This window comes from Amphiura filiformis, chromosome 18, assembly GCF_039555335.1.
Source record: "Amphiura filiformis chromosome 18, Afil_fr2py, whole genome shotgun sequence".
NCBI lineage: Eukaryota > Metazoa > Echinodermata > Ophiuroidea > Amphilepidida > Amphiuridae > Amphiura > Amphiura filiformis.
The window spans coordinates 65,225,183-65,247,989 of record NC_092645.1 but is presented as its reverse complement, the minus strand read 5'-3'; the positions used below and the strand labels follow the sequence as shown (position 1 = coordinate 65,247,989).

General features: G+C 36.8%; 1 protein-coding gene across 2 annotated transcripts in view; it reads right to left on the bottom strand.

The window, feature by feature from the left end:
• Positions 1 to 22,807, bottom strand: part of LOC140138932 (uncharacterized) — a 153,223-nt gene that overhangs the window by 44,708 nt on the left and 85,708 nt on the right. For both annotated transcript variants that reach the window (XM_072160715.1, XM_072160716.1), the window contains one exon: positions 19,076 to 21,706. In XM_072160715.1, coding sequence (XP_072016816.1) covers positions 19,076 to 19,747 — 672 coding nt within the window. In that variant the 5' untranslated portion in view covers positions 19,748 to 21,706. The remainder of the gene's footprint in view (positions 1 to 19,075; positions 21,707 to 22,807) is intronic.

The following is a 22,807-nucleotide window of genomic DNA, read 5'->3' as shown; positions in this document are numbered from 1 at the left end:
TCCAGGCCTATTCCGTGGTCACAGTAAGGCCAGGGCTACGACACTGAAAAATTTGCATAGCAAAATGACCCGTTTCCTCCGCAGCTAATTTGGTTTCGCTCCATCGAAATCAAGCTGGCCACGGAAGAGACTACCCTCCTTTGTGTTTGTTCATTTGTGTATGGAGAGCCATTTTTGGAGTCTATAATGACTTAGGCTACGCTCTCAGCTAGAGTCCGACGCTGCATTGTACTAGAAATACCTTTTCTGTGACATCGCTGTAGAGCCAACCGGGAACACGTATTCATTTTGAAAATATAGCATTAAAATTAGTATCACCTTTGTGGCCCCCGTGCAGTGGAAAACCTTAATTCTTTCATTTAAAAAGAAATGAAAATTAAAAAAACACGGATCCACCTGTGCACCTATAAAATGGGCACATCAATTTGTCTCAAATATGAATGAATTTTAAGAAACATACGGGATATGATGAACCATTGACTTGACGCCATGATAGTAGGATCTATTAGTTGTTTTATATACAGTGTATATACCGTATTGTCATAATACCAATATTTGTCATAATATATAATGAGTAATATTTAGCAACGTAAATGTGCAGTTCATATGCACAAACGAATACTGATCTTTATGATATTCAGGTTTTTGTACACCACGTATAACATGTTACATAGGAGGTCATACGTGTTGACCTTCATCTATTGTATTTGTTCATTTGTGTATGGAGAGGAGAAACGCCATTAAACGCCATTAAAACTCCATCAGTATTAGGGCGTAGTTCAGGGAACTCACCGGATTGCTATTCCAAGTACTTTGATAATACAGATAATATGTATTAATGGGTCGAGGCGATTGCATTGAAAAACCTAATAAATTATTCATAACAGTTACGTAATCAATCGATAGTGCGGACACTTTTCATTTGCAAACCACCAAAATTCGTGATCTTTTAGCGTTGGAAAAGAAACCACGTGAATAGAGTGCCCTCTCAAGAATAACTACTCTCTGGTAAGGCTTTGCACCCCAGCCTCTTGACTTGTAATGAGTACCGCAGGTTAGTTTGCGAAGCTCCCCTGGTCGGGTAGTATCTCGGGGGTTCTTGCCTAGTAGCTAATTCGCATGGACCGTTGAGCGTTTCTTGGTTTGGGCAAGGATAAAGACAGATCCCCTTCTAAAAACCAATGGCAAGTTTATACATGTACTGAGTATACATTCAACGAAACGGTTACTTTTTATTTATGAATATTTAATTTGCATAAATTTAACTGAGCACCAGTGGTGTTATATGACTTACTGTTATACGGACTGCAGGAGCCCTCCATAATTTTCTCTTGTCATGTAACATTTGCATTTAAATCGAGCTGTAAATTTGTTCCGTAATTCTATCCGAGACAAGTAACCAACTCAGATTCTACATGTATATTGTGATCCTTTCCATGGTGTTTCTAGAATGTCCATGGTGTTCCTTTTGATTTAGCTCGCTGCCCGAGGCCGTTTATCTTGAGCTATTGTGTTGATAATGGTCTCCATTACTCTAGGTAATGGTCGAGGCAACGAACCTTAAACAAAAGGAATACAATGGATAATCTGTGAATAGAAAAGGGCTAGATGTATATAAAATGATAGCATATTGTTTTACACACCTAGTCCAATTGCCGCGTTCAGTCACAATGGCTCATTATGTAAGAAGCGATACAGTGAAATGCAAGATGTCATCCGGTAATACAATGTTTTGGCCCTTTATATTTTCAAAAATTGGCAAAATATTACATTTAACTTTCATTGCCAGTTAGTTCCAACCTAAACACTAAGGTTTGCCTATGATTTACTTGGCATATAAACAGGATAATATTCTTTGAATCCTGAAAAAACATCAGCGCTGTGTTTTATGGAATCGAGAGTAGAGCTAATTAAGGTTGTGTTATCAACAAGGAAATCTTGGTATTTTGCCTCTAGCAAAAATATCAAAGCCACTGAGTGAGCGGCCATAAGAGTAAACCTTCCCGCGCGAATGTATTTTATGATAAAATGTAGAAAATTTCGATTAAAATTATAAAAGATCACATAAATTTGTTAGTAAAATCACGCTTGCATTGCTTCACTTACTCTTGAAAACGGTGGACTTTTAAATATTCAAAATACTTCAAATATTCAAAATTATTTGAATTGTCCTTTACAATGTTCGTCGTCTGCAAAGTATTTATTTCAGCCACTACGGAATATATCACTATGCAGCGATCATGCAATATGTTAAATCTAATCAAAACAGTTGCTCTTGCGGATGCTTAAAGACTAGGCCTCATATGCGCTTGCTTTAGTCAATGCTGTATGAAAAACATTTAAAAAAAAAATATCTTTTTTATCAAATGATAACATCAATATACCAGTGAAACAATACTAGGTATATTTGTTCTCTTGCAAATGTATTTTACACACATATTCCAAATCTGGTCAAGAATATTGTGAAATTTAGGTATTTTGTAATGTAAAATTTTCGTGTTTGTCTGCACCTTAAGACCGTTATGTAAAGGGCTAGTCCGTCATCTGTACGCATGCCCATGTGCTTTGAAAACATTAGAAGTCACTAGAGGTAACACGTGAGGTATTTCAACACTTGTTAGTCAAAGCAACAATGTCGTATTTTTTATATTTCAACTATTCTCCTTTCTTTATTCCATATCCTTCGACTCTCCTATCGTTTTCTCTCCCCTTCTCCTCTCTCTCCTCACCTCCCCTTCTCCCACCTCCCCTCCCTCTCCTCTCCTCTCCTCCCTCTCCTCTCCTCTTCCCTTCTCTTCTCTTCTCTTCTCTTCTCTTTCTCTTCTCTTCTCTTCTCTTCTCTTCTCTTCTCTTCTCTTCTCTTCTCTTCTCTTCTCTTCTCTTCTCTTCTCTTCCCTTCCCTTCCCTTCCCTTCCCTTCCCTTCCCTTCCCTTCCCTTCCCTTCCCTCTCTCCTTTTCTCCACTTCCTTCCATTCTCTTCCCTCCCCTCCTCTTCGTTTCTCTATATATTACCCTTGATTTCACAGAGCAACACTAATAAATAGACAAACGTTAAGATCATAATCGATATTGACTTGTTTTCATGTGTATGCTGCTGATGACTTATGGGTATATCATTGATGAACAAAACAAGAAGAGAAAACCTTTAAAGGTTGAAACCTTTGTCTCATAATAAAAACAAACAAAAAAACACCTCGACGCAAGCAGTTGTCTGTGTGTAATGACTATTACTACAGTAGTTTACAATATTGTTTATTCAAAACGCCCTAAAAGCTTCATTTATCAAGTTAAATTCATTTTAAAAATTCTAACTTTGCATTTTTTTTTATATCAAATTGTAGATGATATTTTCCCTGTTTCAGACACTCACATATAATGACAGTCCAAGTCCAAGATTGAATTAATTAATTAATTAAGTGGATTTTGTTTTTATACTTAATGTGTACAAGAAACGCGCCATTACCTTAACGGACAGTTGTTACTTCTGACGATGTCAACTCGCGATTGATATTGAAACAATATAGTGGATTGTACTTTCCAAAGTAACAATAAACGATGTAGCTCATTTGTCAGATGTAAATCGCTCGTCTCTTACCACTGAAGTATAAAACGTGGTCGTTAAGGCTAAAGATAGGCATCAATTCCGGGGATAATGATAGCAACCACCGTAACCATAGCGATCGATATACATGGTAGGTTTCTTAGTAAAATATACACTTAATATGAAGGTATTTGACCCTGGTATTTGATAATTGTAAAAAAAAGCACTTTGAATATATTGACAATTTCATTTCACCACGAATATACAAATTTACACCCAATCATCTGTGACCTGCTGCCACGAAATGAGCGTAAAGTCGGTAGTTTCTAGGCATCCTGGCTGATGTGTGGATGTCCTTTGTTTCACACGCACCTGTTTAAGCCCATAGTATGTCTCTATGTCCTTGGTGAATGGAGGCACAACGGGACATTCACGAAGGACATACTACTGGCTTGAACAGGTGCGCCGGAAACAAACAACATCAACTTAGCAGGCAGAATGTCTGGAAACTACCAACTTGCGACTTTAGGCTCATTTCGTGGTAGCAGGTACAATTGTTTATAAACAGAGCCATCTCATACCTCATACATATCATCAAGCGAGGTTCTTGCAATTTTATCATCTGTACTGAAGTCGATTATCCTTGCCTTATTGTTCTATTCCAGTTAAAATCCATACACCACTATGGAAGACCTGACCTTAATCTTCCACACGCGGGTGTAGATTTCAAGTAGAGTTACCCATTCAGGTAAACCCCATTTGTAATACACACTCTCTGTTTGGAAGGTTTTATTAAAAAAAAGACTCTCAATATTACACGCGTTTGTAAAATGACTCAAATTCTGAATTATCATGATTATATTTTTTCAACATGATCTGAAGATTATTCGCAGAACATTTACAGAACTACCAAAACGATATCACATAGGACAAAAGCACTGATGCCAAACGATAAGCGTTCCAGCCATGATACTTACTAATACGTCGTATTAAATCCCGTCCTAAAATTCAGCACCAGTCAAGAAATTTTAGTAATAAAGCAGAAATAAATAAAACGTCTGTGTATATTTTCAGTTACAAGAGCAAGCGCACACACAATTCTAAAATATATCTTGTAAGGAAAAAAGAGATAAGATGTTTTTAATTTAAACTAAAATTCATTAGATTATTCAACCACGAGATTAAATTACCAAACCTTAAAACACACAGATCAAGGCGGCTATAGCATGATGAGAAGGAAGAGTTCCAATATCGACAGGGCTGATGTTGAATATAACTTTTGTTATAATGACTTACTGTCGCTTATTATCATTTGCACTTGTATTACTTTAATTATGGAAAATAATAAAAAGTACAAACATGTATAAATGTTTCTCGCAACATGACGTAATTGTTTCAGAAGATGCCGTATTAAATTGTTTTGTAAAGGTCATTCCCTTTTTATAGAACTGTTTTCCATATATAGCAATATAAATCAGTCAGCATGTATTTGTCAACATGTGCTTAAGTTTGGACCTGATCATTGCAGTGTTGACGAGTACATTGAGCGATTGGATTTTGATGATGAAATATGTCTACGACAGACTTGCATTAGGGAATAATAATTATGGGAATTGTCAGGCGCTTGTAGTTTAAAGCTATGCCATCGCGTATCGTGGAACAACCGAGTGGTACGAAAACGCGCACTGTACGCGTTGCTGATTGCGGACATCTTTAGCACCCCAGTATCGCAATGGCGGTACGCATGAGTATCTCCAACCAATTTCTGATTCTCGGCCTCTTGTTTTTATTCAGGCACCGTAGTGTGTAAACGACAACCAACCACGTTTAGTCAGAAACCTTTTTGCACACACCACAAATTGGTTAAATGTAATCCCTGCATACAGTATTATTATTGTGCCAATTATGTGATAAATTGGTCCTTTTCCACACTCTTTCGTATTGATGTATTCTGGGTTAAATACGCAAAAAGGAGTACGGAAAGTACAGAAATTGTCGATTAGAACGTATGCCATAATTATCTTAGGAAACACCAGCAATTAAACCAATAGCGTCCATTACCTTGTTCTTAGAAAAATGTTGCATACTTAACTCCGCTAAAATGCCGTATGATATCAAATCTAGAAAGTTTGTGCCATCATGAATATTTCAAAGGACGGTTAATTCTTAATTCTTCCCACGTGGGTGTCGACTGCAGACGACAAGTTTTCAAATTCTTTTAATTTAAACATTTTAAATGTTTATGACCATTTTTGGAATCAGCATGAAAATGCATTAAAATGAGTACAAACAAGCCTAGTATTGATTTAGTTGTTCTTAAAATAACTCTTGATATTTTGAGAAAATGTCTCAAAACTTGGGAATGCGATGTTGAAGCCTATGGCTAGCAGGCACAGCATTAATATTTCAGGCAGGCTGGGTTTGGTTTGAATATTTTATGGATTGCAATGTAGATTGCGGATTACATATAGAAATCGTCAAGCGTCGGAATGAAATTTCCTTAACTCTTTCGACTGCAGACGACAATACTAGTCACAAATATCAGAATTGTAAATTTTCATGACCATATATTTGAAATCAGCATGGAAAATTCATTAAAATGAATACAAACAAACCTAGTACTAGTTCAGTGGTTCTTGAGATAGCTCTTGATATTTTGAGAAAATAACTGTGACTTATGTTGAATCTTTTGGCTAACACGCAGAGAATTAAGGTGGCACAATATGGCTTACAGTATATAGAGGCCACTTTGACAAAAGATGTCTATCATGTCTATATACCGGTAAATGAATTGGTTGTGATTTTTTACCCCAAAATACCAATATTAAAATAACTATATAACTCCAAAATGATATTAATTACAAACTTCATATTTATTTTAGAGAATAATTTAAATTCAAATCTGTTTACAAAATATTGCATCTTTAATTATTGATGCTATATTTTGGGGAAAATGCTGTAGCATATCATCCACTCAGACACACATATTGCAACGTTCAGTACTGCAGTACGTGCTCCCTCGAAAAGAGTTCACATTGAAGGTTAGGGTTTATTTTGATATTTGATTCTTGGTTTATATTATTAGGTCATACAAGTGGCATTCCCTGACCTTATTGCAGGCGGCATAAACATAACAAACTTGATATTTATATTTCAATGCAAGTTTATAATTGATAATACAGCACATGCGTTCATACCTGTACCATCCGTTTATTTTTCAGTGTACGTGTATGAATAGAAAGGGTCCAAGTCCAACACAAATATCATTTTCAAAATCCTTCAGCAACTGTAAATAAACATCGGTTCCAGACTGCGTAAAATGATATGCTATAAGGAGGGTGGCAATGTCAGGACTAAAGGTACACACGACAGCCATTGACAGTTATCCCTTCTATAGAAGAGCACTATTTTATTTTCCTAATGCATGCCACGTGCTTGTTAACGCGTCCACCGGATATATATGCGGCTGATCTAAAAGTATCTTTGACCATCATGGTGAGGAATAATTGATAGATTTAGGCTACTATAGAATAGTTCGAAAACTGTAACCATGGTAACAGTTGTTTTATTAAGTAAATGGGATATGTGGGAATTGTTTTTACAAAATTAGTTTTTTGACATTGGTATTACAACACACGTGAATAACATTAGAGGAAGGCGCTTAGGGCTAGTGACCTAACCATGCTGACCTTTAACATTTTGCCAATGAACTCTCACCCTCTTCCAACATGGCGCACATTGTTTAGAGTTGGATACATACAATTGAAGCGTCGTATTCCCAAACGTTCTTAAGACTCAAGTTCCCATAATCATGATAATGAATAATAAGTTCCCTGCTATGACCCAAGCTTACAGACGCACACCGACACCGCCTGGCTAATAATTATTTGGTGCAGAAGGGACACTAAAATGAATACACGGGATCGATACACGTGAATTGCTATGCACGATTTTGATATCAGACGAAAATCTTCTGATACCGGGTTAGAAAATGATGAATATCTCCCGTCATGATTTTTTTCTCAAGAAACCAGATTTGGTCTCATAAACTTGGAAATACGTGTTGAACAGATATGATAGTCGCTAGAATGCGCTTTGAAAATTGGCCGTGCGCTTTGAACTCAAAATTTGACCATTTTATATTGCGTTGGTCCTGTTATGGACTACACAGTTAGCAGCCTAGACACCGATTCTTTAGAAATGCTTAGTCGCGCTGAAAGTCGATCGATACATGTTAAAATCAGCACAATTCAGAGATACACCTTTTTGCTATGAAATTAATTTTCTCGGTCAAACATAAAGCAATATTTTTTTTTCTTCAGTAATGTCAGTTAAAAACTTGGTGCTTGGATATAATTTTTTTTTACAAATCCTGGTGTTAAAATTAAGCATCAAATTGTGTTTTTAGTGTGATATTTTTGATTTTTATAGGCCTTCATTTTTTAGCGTCTCAAACTAATATAGTTTGCTAAAGAAAGATATTTCCCACCTCTGTAAAGCACATCGTGTGGGTCTATATATTATAGTTTTGTTAGAATTTCCGTTTTTATTTTACCCTTTTTTTTTTTTTTTCAGAAAATGTCTAACTCATTACTTTTGTCTCGAGAGCAACCAACAGAAATAGTCGATATTTCCTTTGTTGTTTATCCAGGTCAATTTTCCATTGAAAGCAAATTGCCCGACCAGCGATTTGGTAGCCCAAATCCCCAATTGAGTGTTCTGGTTAAACATGATCAGTAGGAGCGCTATAGGCCTGGGAATTTCTTTGCTATATTGAAGTTCTAGCAACACTGTAGCCATGCCGGTATTCCTATTAAACCCAGGGATATCGATCCACAATGCTAGTATTAGCCTTAGATTTCACTCGTTGATTTTGAAAATGGTCAGCCGGCAGTTAAAATAGTGAAATGAAAACGCAAATTCTGACAAAACTATGATATATCGCTCACGGTGATGTGCGTTAGAAAGTTGGGAAAAATCCTTCATTAGCGAACTATCTTACTTTGAAAAGCTAAAAGGTTGATCCAAAAAAAGGCTCGCGGACAGAGTTTAAGCCTATCAAAATCGAAAATCTTACACTAAATGACTAAATTTCACGCCTAAGTTTAACACTAGAATTTGACAAAAAAATACAGTATCAAGCACTACAATTTTTCCTGACATTTACTGAAAAAATGAAAATAATTGCTTTTCATTTGGCCGAGAAAATTAATTTTACATCGAAAAGGTGTAACTAAAAATTTAGCTCATTGGTCGTGCGTCTTGAGCTCGCCACCAAAAAAAGGTGGCGACGTTACATTTTGCCAAAGTCGACTCAAAACAAATGATAATATCTCTGTCAAGCAAGAATGTATTGTCATGCTTGTGGTCTCATTGTATTGCTAAATAAAATGCACTTTCAACCCTGTAAAAAGAAATACTTGAACTTTTTAAATACTGACACTGTGCTTCATAGAATTCAGAATGGGCAGGGTGGCGGTGGTGGGGGATGTGGTGGTGGGGGATGTGGTACACACAAACTCTATGGGATTGGTATTTTAGTGCGTAATTTGCTTCTGTAAAGGCTGTAAATTGGATTTGGACTCTATTTAGCATCTAAAACATTCATCCCTTACAGCTAAACAATTCTATTAATTGTTTTTAATAATTTATGATTGGTTTAGTCTACAAAATACAAACTTTTCCATACAAAACTACCCGTTGTCATATTAAACACTGTAGTAAGTAATGCAGATGTCTTCAAAATCTAAAAGTTACTGTAAAATTTTAATTACTTATCCTATCATAGTCAAAGTATAGATTTTCTGAAGGGAAATTTGACGAGGAATCTAAATATGGACATATTTGTTCTGTATGGGTTAGGGGGAAAATGTTTAGGTTCAAAATATGTTGAATTCTAAAAGAATCTAACATACTTTGGGACACCCTATATTCCGAGATTACCAAACAGCTGTGATTTTGGTTTCTTCCAAAGTCAGTTGGCTCTCCATATCCTCTAACCAAATGAATGTTGTTTACTTCTAGTTTATTACTGTAAGTTGGTAATAAGCAATGCATTGAGTGACCCATTTTTTATCAAAATCTTTTTATTCCACCTGTATAACTTACAGGTCACCCTGTATAATGAGTTGAAATGTATATATTTGAATTTCTTATGCCTTCAGCTTTCCAAAAATGTATACATTTGCTAGTTTAGGGTTGATGATTGTCGAGATAATCTAATTAGAAACCCGGTTGGTGTAAAAGTTCATAATATTTGTCATGTAACGCTAAGGGTGGCGAGTTCAGGACACACGGCCCATTTCAACACCAAATTCGATCGTTTGTATTGCCTCATTAAATGACTGAGTGAGCCTTGCCAAACAAAAGAATCGGTTGTTCAGGCTGCTAACTGTACAGCGTGCAGCGTGTAGTACAGCTGCACTCACTGTAGGCAGTATAAAAGTCGATGACCATTGACCTCAATGGGGTATACAAGCTTAATCACGCACAACCAAGATCGATTACCCGGCTATTGTGAGTAGCCTTAGTTATGTCCCTCGACTAATTATTAGTTTAAAAGAGCTTTAAAGGTTTGAACCAAATGGCTAATCGTGGCTGTGGATTTAACCTACCATGGCGATTCCTGCCATGAAGATATAGGGTCGAAGACACTGTGAGACGTCGTGTTTCCAATCGTTCTTCCCATAATCATGATTTCTCTGTTATGACCCAAGCTTGCAGACGTCATAACAACAAATTGGGTGAATCCCAATGTACATAAAGTCACCCACCTTAACTAGACTAGCCAATCAGCGTCAACATGTATCATTTCCCTGTTTAAACATTATGTTTGACACATGACAATTACTCAGAAAGGAGTATGGGTAGAGTTTGAAGAAAGGAAAGGGGAAGATTTGCTCGTGTCATTTGGTGCCGATCGGAGAAAAGGAATAGCAGAAAATGGCAAAAAACTATATGTAATTTTGCAAGGTAAAACGCAACTTTTCTATAGGCATTGTTGACATATTGCCTTCAGGAAATAAGGTTTCCTACTATGAAGACCTTACTTTTACAACTGTTTGTCTATTTGAAGGTGCATAATTAACCGTAAGACGTCCTGTTTTACAGCCGTGTTCAGCAACTCATCATCACGACACTTGTAAAAAAAACCGTGCCGAGATTGATTAAGGGCTGGGGTATGAACGTTTGGACAGTATTTATTTTGGGACATCAGACATATCGAATTGCATTCTGAATACGAAGAATGTCATTCTGATATCAAATAATTTTGATTTTTGAAATTCGCAATTTAATACACATTTTATGGCAAATCATTAAAATTGATATTTTTGATATTTAACAGTACTTGAAGTAAACTTTATAAATCTGATGATTTATACTTAAAGTGTATGTAGGTGGGATGAAAAGCCGACGATCATTGAAAATTTTGACCTTTCGTATTGAAGATATGGATTTTTTTTCCCAAAACACAAAAAAAAAATAGGTCTTTTGGGAAAAAAAATCCATATCTTCAATATGAAAGGTCAAAATTGTCAATTGAACGTCGGCTTTTCCTCCCTGCTACATACACTTTAAGAATATATCATTAGATTTATATAATTTACTTCGAGGACTGTTATATATCAAACATTTGAAAAATATCAAATTTTTATAATTTGTCATAAAATGTGTATTATATTGTGATTTTCAAAAAATGAAAATTATTTGATATCAGAAAGACATGCTTTGTATTCAGAATGCAATTCGATAGGTCTGAGGTGCTCTCATGTCCTACAAAAATACTGTCGAAACGCAATAAACGCTCATTTTAGATCCCTTAACAGATGACGTCAGACACAAATTGGTCTTTTTATTTTGTCTTTGATCAAAAAATATCTTAAGAAGAATATTGAATGGACTGAAAACAAAGCACACCAAGAAATATCTTAATATTTTGAGCGGTGTTTAAAAGTGAATCGTCAGCAATAAGAAAGCAGTATAATATTGACTTCGATTAAAATACCTGACCATAATGTCAGAAATGTTTTTATGATATTAATTAAATCTTGCGCAATATATAGAATAAGGTCGATATTTTAATGTAATATTATCCGTGGCCTTATTTATTAGATGTGTTTTTAGAACATCATGATCATATCAATATTGGTTTCTAGTTCAATGATAATGGCGCTGGCGATGGACATTATGGATGGGCAGAATTGGTGTCTGCATTCTTTTAAGGGGGTACTACACCCCTCGATAAATTTGTGTATATTTTTGCATTTTTCTCAAAAACTAATAACACAGTGGTAACAAAAGTTTTGTATATTATAGGGGCAAGGAATCTAATTACTACACTGGAATTTCAGTGACCCAAGACAAGCGGTTTGTTATTTATGATAAGAAAAGAGGTACGGCTAGAATGTTCCTCGTTTCCTATCATATTACTGAACCGCTTGTCTTGAGTCACTGACATTTCTGTGTAGTAATTGATTCCTTGCCCCAATAATATACATAACTTTTGTTACCAGTGTGTTATTAGTTTTGAGAAAAATGCAAAAATAGTCACAATTTACCACAGGGTGTAGTACCCCTTAACACAAGAACAAATTCAGCCAGTTTCGATCGCTCATTGCAATAGGTGTACTAGTAACCAACCTAAACATAACAATATCGACTTATTTTTCAGATATATATATGTATAAACGAGTCGTATTACAAGGCGAATTATAATAATTTGAGAATTAATCAATACACTATCATCTAGTGCATAACAAAACATATCAAATTACCAACTTATGGCGACACTTAAATATCAAGTAGCGTCGGTTTTGTTTTTCATTTTGTTCACCTAGTTTTGCTACTCTGTCCATCATTTTGTGTGACGTCACCCATAAAAATAGGTCATTTGACAGTTTTCAATTTTGTTTTCTTGCCAATTGACTTCTTCGGTAAAGTTCATAAGCCTTTGGTGTGACGTAATGTATTATAAGTCCAATACAAATGCTTCATATGAAATATACCAAAAAGTAAGATTGAAAGTACGTCATCAATGGCAATACGCATTCTCGATGCAACTAATTAACTGTACGTGGTCGGTACTGGTTGATTGTAATGCACCCTGAGTGTGTGTCGCAGTTCTGAGAGTACGAGTTGAGAATCTTATCAAAATTGTGTTCCTGGACGCGTATAACGCTTAAAATGCGCGAGAATCGTACTGGACTGTGTTCCAGGATAAGCGGACACAGGAGCTGGCAGGGCGGCCTGCAAATCGTGTTGATCTGACAGTTGTTATTATTTTTTTTCCTGATATGTAGTTAAATAATGTCAACCCCTAAACCTTAATCCAATCACTATAAAATGGAAACTGAACATTAATTTTACAACCAATTTTCGGCCGAAAATAATAATAAAATTCAACTGCAATTTTGCTCGACCAAACGCGCAGCATATAAATCAAATGCGGGGAACATGTGACAAATCCCTTTTTTTTTGGCTTCATTAACCCTAACACCCATAGTTCCCATAAAATACCACGATGAAAACCACTGCGCATGCGTGAATCCCAGGGTCTGCGATGACGCAATCCCCCCAAGTGTTAAATGCTCACGGAATCGCTGCCCGGGGCATCGTTACACGTGTAGCTACCAGTCCGTGATCGTGTGCTTGGCATGCGAGGTGTTTAAGATTCGAATCCCGGAGGTGCCAAGTGACTTCTATCTTCATCTTCTCTCCTTTTTCATTTCTTCATTAACTTCCGATAGCGAAAAGCAGGATTGGGTGTTAGGGTTAATTTTCGTTTAATACTATTGTTGTTGTTGTTTTTTCTATTTGCATATATTTATTTTTCTTTGTATCTAAAAAACCGTTGGTCTTCACTCATCACGCATATCAATCAATCAATATAGCAATCAATCAAGTCCAACTATGCAGCTGTGAATCAACTGCTATGTAAGGAATGTAGCTCAGCAGCTGTAAGCAGTGTGAATCATCATGGAGCATACCAGTATAGTGACTGACATACCTTTGTTATCCTGAACCATATCTGAGGGATTCGTTAACCAAACAATTTACAATTTTAGTCGGCAAACAATATTTAGAGCCGCAAATAAGTTCATCAGGATTGTCGGTAAAATAGAAGGTTTCTTTGTACAAATCCACACATTTGGGTTGATGTTACATACCTCAAAGACAGTTAAAGTTAATGACCATAAAACACGCCATCTGGATATTACCGATAAGAAATAGGGGGCCAAAACACTCAATAGAGACGAGGGGAACTACTTTCTTCTGCATATTTACGACCAAGTCCTAACAGGCCATCTACGCCAGCTCCATCCGGAAGCAGCCGACGATGTGCAGAAATTGGTCAGTCAATTTGAGAAAGTGCTAAGTCTTAGCCCGAAACTGTCATTGAGGTTTATGTAACATCGCCCAAAATGTTTGGATTTGTACAAAGAAACCTTCAAATATCAATATTTAGGGTCTATGCACTGTCAGCAGGACAATTTAGAAGTCTAAACTAGAACCACACCCCGACTTGGTTTTGCCCAGAAAGTCCCATCATATTCTCTTTATTATGATTTTCACTGTGTGCCTAATCCATTTTACTCGAATTCTTTGAATCTACTAGTGTAATTCCATACGATAAGACAGACGCATAAAGCATTAAAATTAATTTGCTCAAGACGAAGTGTAACAGGATGTGCTAGTGTGCATCTGTGCATAGTGCGTATACGCAGTGCATAGTACGCAGAATTATTGTAGCTGAGCGAAAGCGTTTTCAAATACTTTTCTAAAACTAACTCAGTCCATCAGTCTATGCTTCCTATTTAGTATATTTGGTCAAACATATAAATAACAGATGCAGGTGATTTACATTTTTTTTAGATAAATATATTGCATACTTTTGTGCGGAAATTACTATGACGTATTGCCTGTTTATGGAGCATACCATAAGCATGTAAATCAGAAACACGCTGGTAGTGTCCTTAATAAGCTTTGGAAAAACTTACCAAAGTATAGCATTGTATAGTGAACCCAACTTTCATTTTCATTTTCTTTTTACGAAAATTTTCAGACTGCCCCACGATTATTGTAACCAATTTATACTATATATTTCTCAAGAAGACAATCCCTCATTTCAAATATATAGTTTTGGTTTCTCTATTGTTCAGAAACCAAAAATCAAGGGATTAAAATGTGGAGATGAACAGGTATGCAATCATAACACTATTGTGCTGGGAGGACACAAGAGGATATATATAATCAAAAGTATAATGGCCTATAACCATACGTATATAATAGCCTATTGTGCTAACATTTTCATTATCGATATCTATCAACGCGGGCGACTTTTGCCGTAGGTGGCATACTTCCATGACACCATTAAATTACACCCGTGTTCTGAGATTCGTTTGATAAGTTATGCATAGACATCGTTGAGACACAAATGATGGATATATACGAGACCTAGGCCTACATGTAGAAATCGTGTGCATATATTGAGGGGTGGGGGGGGGGGTTTTGTTTATTTGTCTGAAATATAAACGATGCATGATGATGTAGATGATTTGATTATGAATTAGATTATTCCCCGGAAAGCACAACCCATACCTCTTACCTATGTTCCCTCCGCCACCTATATATAACCTCCTCCTCCCCCCTCCCCACACTCGATATCGACTCTTCCCTATTCTTCCACTCCACTCTTGAGCCCCCTCTCCCCTCCTTCCCTTCCCACTTCCAATGCTCTCTCCCCTCTGTTTCTCTTTCTCCCTTACCCTTACCCCCTCCCCCCTCACACACACATACCCTCTTTCCCTTTATGTATAATAGTGTTGATATCAATGAAGTCATAATCTGTCAAGTGGCTATTGTAATGTCTGTGGAAATATTTCGATGGTCTATATATTTTCACAGTGAAATCAGCTTAGGCTAATTCGTAGTCTCAAGTCAATGCTTTCAAACTAAATCAATACTTTCAAATGTAGACTGCTTTGTTCGACTTCTCTGCTCGTGAATATTGCACTGCGAAATTTAAACATTTCTTTTGTATACTTGCCGTCGTTTTATCTTTTCAGTTTCTGTTTCCGTATCCGTATCTGTTTTTGTAAGTCATTGTTATTCTGAAGTGGTAGTCTCCCAGGTGTGACCAATCTTTTATTCTAGCCTTTTGTTAGTTACTGAAAATTTGAAGCTCGTGAATTTCAGTTTTCGTTTTGGTAAGTTATATTGATTTTTTACATAAAACATTGAGATGTGCGGTTGGGTGGTAATCTAGACAAAAGAAGAGTCTAAATTTTACGGTCCTAAATTCGAGGTAAATTGTACGGCTTCAATTAACTTGTGTTTGGTGTATATGCACTTACGCCTAGACGTAAGTGGCTCTTAAAAATAGTCTTGCATTGAAATATATACTAACCATGTTGCCAGGTTATAAGCAAAAGCCTATCATATTGGCCATGAAACGAGCGTCTGAAATAGTCAAATATCTCCCATTGAGGCGCATACAAGTGGTGATTTGGTAATCATGTTTTATATTGAAATGCAATACAAAAGAATTGCATTGGAGCAAAGATAATTTATTCTATTCATTCGTACCAATGGCAAGCTAATCTGATAATTGGTTGGGCCTAGGCATATATGCAAGACTCGGGTTTATTTTAAATGTTTATTTTTGCAGAGCTTATTTTCAGTCTCATCTTCTCTGGTCATACTGATAAATTTCGCAAAGGAGGGGGATGAAGGAAGGGAGGGAGGGGATACTTGAGACTGAACAAGTGAGAGTGGGAGGGGGTGAGGAAGAAAGTGAGGAGAGGGAGAAACGGAAAGACTAGAAAGAGAAGAACTCGAGAGGAAAGAGAAGGGACCGGGGAGAGAGTGGGGAGACTGATCATTCGGAGGGGGGGGGGGGGAAGGAGGAAGCAAAATAGGGTGATAGACGAGGGAAGGGCAACACTGCGGCCCTGCACATGTGTATTGGGGTGCGACATGCTCATAGGCGGACCTTTTATGATTTAAGGGCTTATTTTCAACGTTTTTACAGAAAAAAGTGGACCTTTTCATTGGGATTGGCATTTTGTAATAATGTGAATCAATAACTGTGTCAAAGACTAGAGGGCGCTAGACCACAAAAAATACCGGTGTTAACACCCATGACACCGGTGATCCATAACCTTGTCTCTCCAGCCTTTATTGACACAGGCATCCACGCCTATTGAAATAAGCTGATTGGTACTTCAAAGTTAACAATGAAGTCAGATTACAGTAAACTTACTGAATCCCTTGCGTTTTCGTACCTGAACAATAGACTTACGGAAACTGAAAAGATAAAAAGACCCTTAGAGTAGGTAACTTCAAATCAAATAATTTTACGATCCACACCACTTATAAGAAACTGAAACCAAAACCGAAACTGACTGACACAAATGTTCGGTTTTAAACAAAAGGTAGAAACAATGAGTTCGATATCTTATGATTCAAGTGGTTAGGCAGGACAATAGGAAACCACGTGACCAAAACCAAAACCAAAACTAAAACTATATATTTGAAATGAGGCAATGAGCCGTACTTTGTGTTTAGCCTACTATAAGACCTTCGCATATCAAATTATCCGTGGTTAGGAAAGCAATGCTTACAAAATACACCTATCACTAGGATCCACAACATGCTCATCTATCAAGGCATAGTTCTTTAACCCCAATACATTTACACATTCATTGAATGACCTTTGAAAATTCGGATACAAAAACTCATGCTCTCCAACTTGAGGTCAACTTTTGCACTATGATTGCTTTATTGAGGTTATTGAACTATGCCATTGGGATGAGGTCATTGTGGTCCAAATGAACGTATACCAACGTAGCAGACAATGTTTTGCTAAAGATTAAGTGAAAAAGATTTAAAAAAAAGCGATATCGCTATCACATTTGTCCTAATGCATTGTGGGTTGTTTTGGTAATTTCTGTTATACCTGAACTCAGACGTGTCTGAACATTTTATTTTTATGTGCTTTAAATTTTTTGCTTAAACTCTTTTGTATTAATAATTAAAACCAAAAACACAAAAAAATTAGCTACTTTAAGAAATATATTATTTAAAATATTTTGAAAGATAACATGATTACAATAATATTATGAATAATTAATAATTAAAGCAATTTTCAGATTGGTCAGAGTTTAGTGGACCAAAACTGTCCCACAATGCATTGCAAATTTCATCCAAAATCGCTAATTCCTGGATCAGCATATCTATTAACCCTTTCGGTAAATCCCATAAGCCTTTGCGAGAACACCTGAGATGACGTAATTTGACGTCAGTACGCGTCACGCCGTTTCGCGAACATACTGACTGCACACTGCAAGTCGGGATGACACCACATCTCAATTGTACTCGCAAAGGCTTATGGGATTTACCAAAAAGGTCAATTATTTTGTGCTGCTAACAGATTGAACTTTGAACCTGCGGTGCTGCTAAAAATGATGCTTAAAATAATTTATATATCGAGGCGTTAACGCAAGAAGGCCCTATCTGCAATAGCTGCCCTGTAGACATTTGACAATTTCTGCATTGTATATTGTACACAACTAGAAATGTGACACCTGGCAGCTACTGCAGATAGGACCTTCTTACATTACGTTCTCGATTATAAAGAATGAACACCATATCCATAAGATAAAAGCTCCTGCGTGAGTTTATTCAGCAGATTAAAGTGGCCATGATATTTATGAGGTGGCTTAAATACTGTATTTGAGACAAATAATTAAAAAAAGATTTTTAAAAGACATACTTTAACACCTTCCCACAATGCACAGCGTTGCACAGAATGAATAAATCGCCCATCAAGACCATTTCACAATTCCCATGATTCATTGCGTCAGATTTGATTGATGCAATTAAATACGTTACAACAATAGGCATTGGTACTTTAGAATTATAATGCTTTAGCGTCATGTGCGAGTAAAGCGTGAGGCGGATGTTATTATCACGTGTTCGGTTGAGGGTTTCTGGGAAGATGACAAAATATTTATGAAGAGCTTGTTTCCAAACCATGTTAAGTCTACATCCCAATGTTTCTCATTTACGTGTGTGATACAATCACAAATACTTTGACAAGTTTGACATTAGCAACAATGCTATTATTTACCACAAATATGCTGCTAAAAAATATGCAGACTATTGTTCTCATTTGGGAAACAAAGGCCTCACACAGTTTTGTTACTGTGCATCCATCCACTGTTTGCTTTGTGATGGTGCATTCAACTGAAATTACTTTACCTATTGCGTCATAATCCATTGCAATATCGCACAGGTAAATCAGACACATGTTTTTGTGGACTCAACATGGTTTGGAAACAAGCTCTTCGTTATGTATAATTCCCAATGCAGTACCACTTGATCACATCCCAGAATTCATAACACCAGAAGTAAATATTCTTCCACGACAGCAGACGACAATAATTCAAGAGAATTTATGACGTCACATGTTATGAATATTGGGATATGATTAAATAGTAAGTACAAGGAGATAGTTAAAGATATTGCACTTACCCTGGCAGCGGTGGAAGAATTTGGTTTTTCCATCAGATCCCATAGCTTCTTCCTCTTATCAGCCGCACACCCAGTACCAAAGTCTTCTTCACTCCTATCATTGAGACTCTCGTTAATCCTGTGTTGTTCTTCGTTCACCTGATCCTTCTTTGCATGGTACTTATGTTGACAACATGTTTCTAAATAAAGCTCATCAATGCCCCAATAGTCTAAATCATCACTGAACGACACAGGGCACATATCTTCAATTAAGTGTAGCTTTCCGGTTCTGTAAAAATTCAAAATAGCTAAGAAAGAATTGGGATGTCGATCAAAGAAGTACTCGTTGTCCGCAAACACATAATCATCACACAATGCCATGATAGTTTCGTGTGTAGTACTCTCATGTAACTTCCCCAATCTTGAGCGAGGTAATCTCCCCAATGTCCTCCATAATACCTCGTGTCTTATACCACCGACATTTACAATCACCCGTCTACTTTGAGCCCTTCTTCGCACAATTAATGCCGAATCAGGTATTCCAAATCTGACAGTCTCGTGATCTCTCGCACTTGTTGCGAGACTTCGACATTGACTTCCGGAACGATCACTTTTGTCCATAGATGCAGTGCTGAGGTTATCCACATCCTTATCAAGGAATCTTCCGGGTGCTTGGGTTTCTGTCTCCAGCATGTTGCCTAAGAAGATCTGCCGAAGTGCTTGTTTTCTAGTGACCACTTCCGGTCCAGCCGCGAAGGCAGAGCTCGTTATGTTGTAATAAGCCACATTTAAATGATGACCGGTCCCTCATCAAGACAAGAAATTCTATAATAAAAAATAAATGAAATAACGATTGAAATGAAAATGAAATTATAATAAATCAAGCCATCGTTCGTTCGGGGGTTTCAAACTGAAAAAGAAATTAATCAAAATGGTTGAAGTCCAAACTTTTGGGGACGTTTAAGGAACGTCCCCCGGATATGTTACGTTGTGTCAAAGGATATGAAAAACTGTAGATATGGTTTCAAATTGTCTTGCAACCTGTTTATATGCAAGACTCTTGCAAATATTATACACAACGTTGCAACAAGAAGTTCAGTACATTTTTCTTGTAATTAAGTGCTTATCTTATAGCACTCGTCACACAGTGAAGTGATTCCGTGAATGTATAATTTCAATGTTTTGATGCTGCCCTCAGCATGGGCCTCAAACAGGTGTCTTATCGGATCTTCCTAACGTTTAAGATAAGCGATACGTATAGCAGTACTATTGCAAGTGCGATTACATACGTCTTACCATCTGGAGAGAGTTTAAGCCTGTATGTGAAGATATCCTCCAAGTTTTAGTATCTAAGTTGCTTTCTACATGTACTTTGATATATGCACATCACATCTAACAAGTTGCACTTACGTAACTATACATTAAGGATGTGTCAAGGGTCAGAGGTCACAGATACAGGGTGTACATGACGATATCAATCCAACTTTTGGTTTCTCTACACAATGCATTCCTTCACGTGTATTGAGTGAAACATACAAGCACAGGCTTACAGGTACATGTTTGAACTACGACTGTGAACAAATACAGCCTTGTTAAGTACAACATGCACTTAATGTACTATTCAGCTTCTGTTTGCTGTAGGTAATGTGTTATTGGTGAATCACAATACATGACATGCGTTGATCGATGAAGTAGTATACTTTGTGGTGTATCACTGTTTGCGGTATAACAAGACCAGTGTTTAATACTATATCACATGCGTTTAGTGTGTGATTCTGATTTTAAACCATGACATTAACGCGCTATAAATGTATTGAAAAAACAATCTTTTTCTGTGGTGATACCGTGTTTCACAAAATAAGTTTTCAGACTATGATAAATGCGTTAATTCTCCTTTGATGTTTGACAATTCCCGTATGTTTAAGTTGTTTTAAACCAGTTTTCAAGAGAGTTTTCGTTTTGACCAAGTACATGCGTTGACGTGGTGTTGTTAATATTGCTATGTTAGATATACGGTGTCACAATCAAACGTTTTTATACATTTCATGCGTTGAATTGTCTAATTTGTGAATGTATATACACTTGAGGTTTCTTGCACATTGCATGCGTTGTTTCTACTATTGTGTGTGACAGTGTTTCTTATCTGTTTCTAGTGACAACATACACGAACAGTACAAATGTCTACATGTAGGTTTATTTACACACTATACAACGAGGATGCCTATTCATCCATTGTGTTACTATATCAAGCATTAGTTAGCAGTAGCAACAGGCGTAGCAGAACATAGACCCACGGTCTTAGAATAGCAGTGTGAGTTCAACGTAGAGCAAGCCCGCAGCCCAGATATGCTTTGAGTGACTACTGGTGTACTAATGTCCTTCGTTTATAATAACGAGCAGACGAACTATTGCTGACGGACATATACGAGCAATCAATCAATCACGCAATCATTCAATCACGAAACCAATCATGTTCTTGACTACAACACGAATTCCCCCCGTTCCTGTCATTCCTACCGCCTATCGTCATAATATCGGTCGTATCCATGGTGATGACGTAATCAAGACGCCACAACTTCACAATGGGGTCATTCCAGTGTTCTGTTCATGACTTGGTATTGTTGGTAGAACCGTCGTAATGATTGAGGCCGACTGTAGCGTAAAATAGGAAAGAAACAAGGAAGAAATTAGGAATGACGTCATTAGTTAAACGCTTACTAGTAATATACGAACTCATGCTCTGTATTACGTATAAGAACTGTGTGACCAGATCGACAGAATCCCCCATTTTATCTTATCTTATGAAAATGAAGATTTTTGCATGAGAAGAACGCTCATATTTTTACATAATTTATTTTTTATTTCACAGTATTGACAACAGCACAAAAAATATGCAAGAACAATAAGCAATCAAGCGATATCACACAAGGAACAAACAACCAAATCAGGATGACCCATGAAGTTGGCTGAATATGCCAACTTATTTCCAAATCATAAAATCATCTCTCTATAGTTGTCGAGACGAACCCTGAATATCCATAGGAAATACATAATCATCTTTTTACTCCTGGATGTTGAGACGAACCCTGGATATCCATAGGAAATACATAATCATCTTTTTACTCCTGGATGTTGAGACGAACCCTGAATATCCATAGGAAATACATAATCATCTTTTTACTCCTGGATGTTGAGACGAACCCTGGATATCCATATGAAATACATAATCATCTTTTTACTCCTGGATGTTGAGACGAACCCTGAATATCCATAGGAAATACATAATCATCTTTTTACTCCTGGATGTTGAGACGAGCCCTGAATATCCATTGGAAATACATAATCATCTTTTTACTCCTGGATGTTGAGACGAGCCCTGAATATCCATAGGAAATACATAATCATCTTTTTACTCCTGGATGTTGAGACGAACCCTGGATATCCATAGGAAATACATAATCATCTTTTTACTCCTGGATGTTGAGACGAACCCTGAATATCCATTGGAAATACATAATCATCTTTTTACTCCTGGATGTTGAGACGAACCCTGAATATCCATTGGAAATACATAATCATCTTTTTACTCCTGGATGTTGAGACGAACCCTGAATATCTATAGGAAATACATAATCGTCTTTTTACTCCTGGATGTTGAGACGAACCCTGAATATCCATAGGAAATACATAATCATCTTTTTACTCCTGGATGTCGAGACGAACCCTGAATATCCATTGGAAATACATAATCAT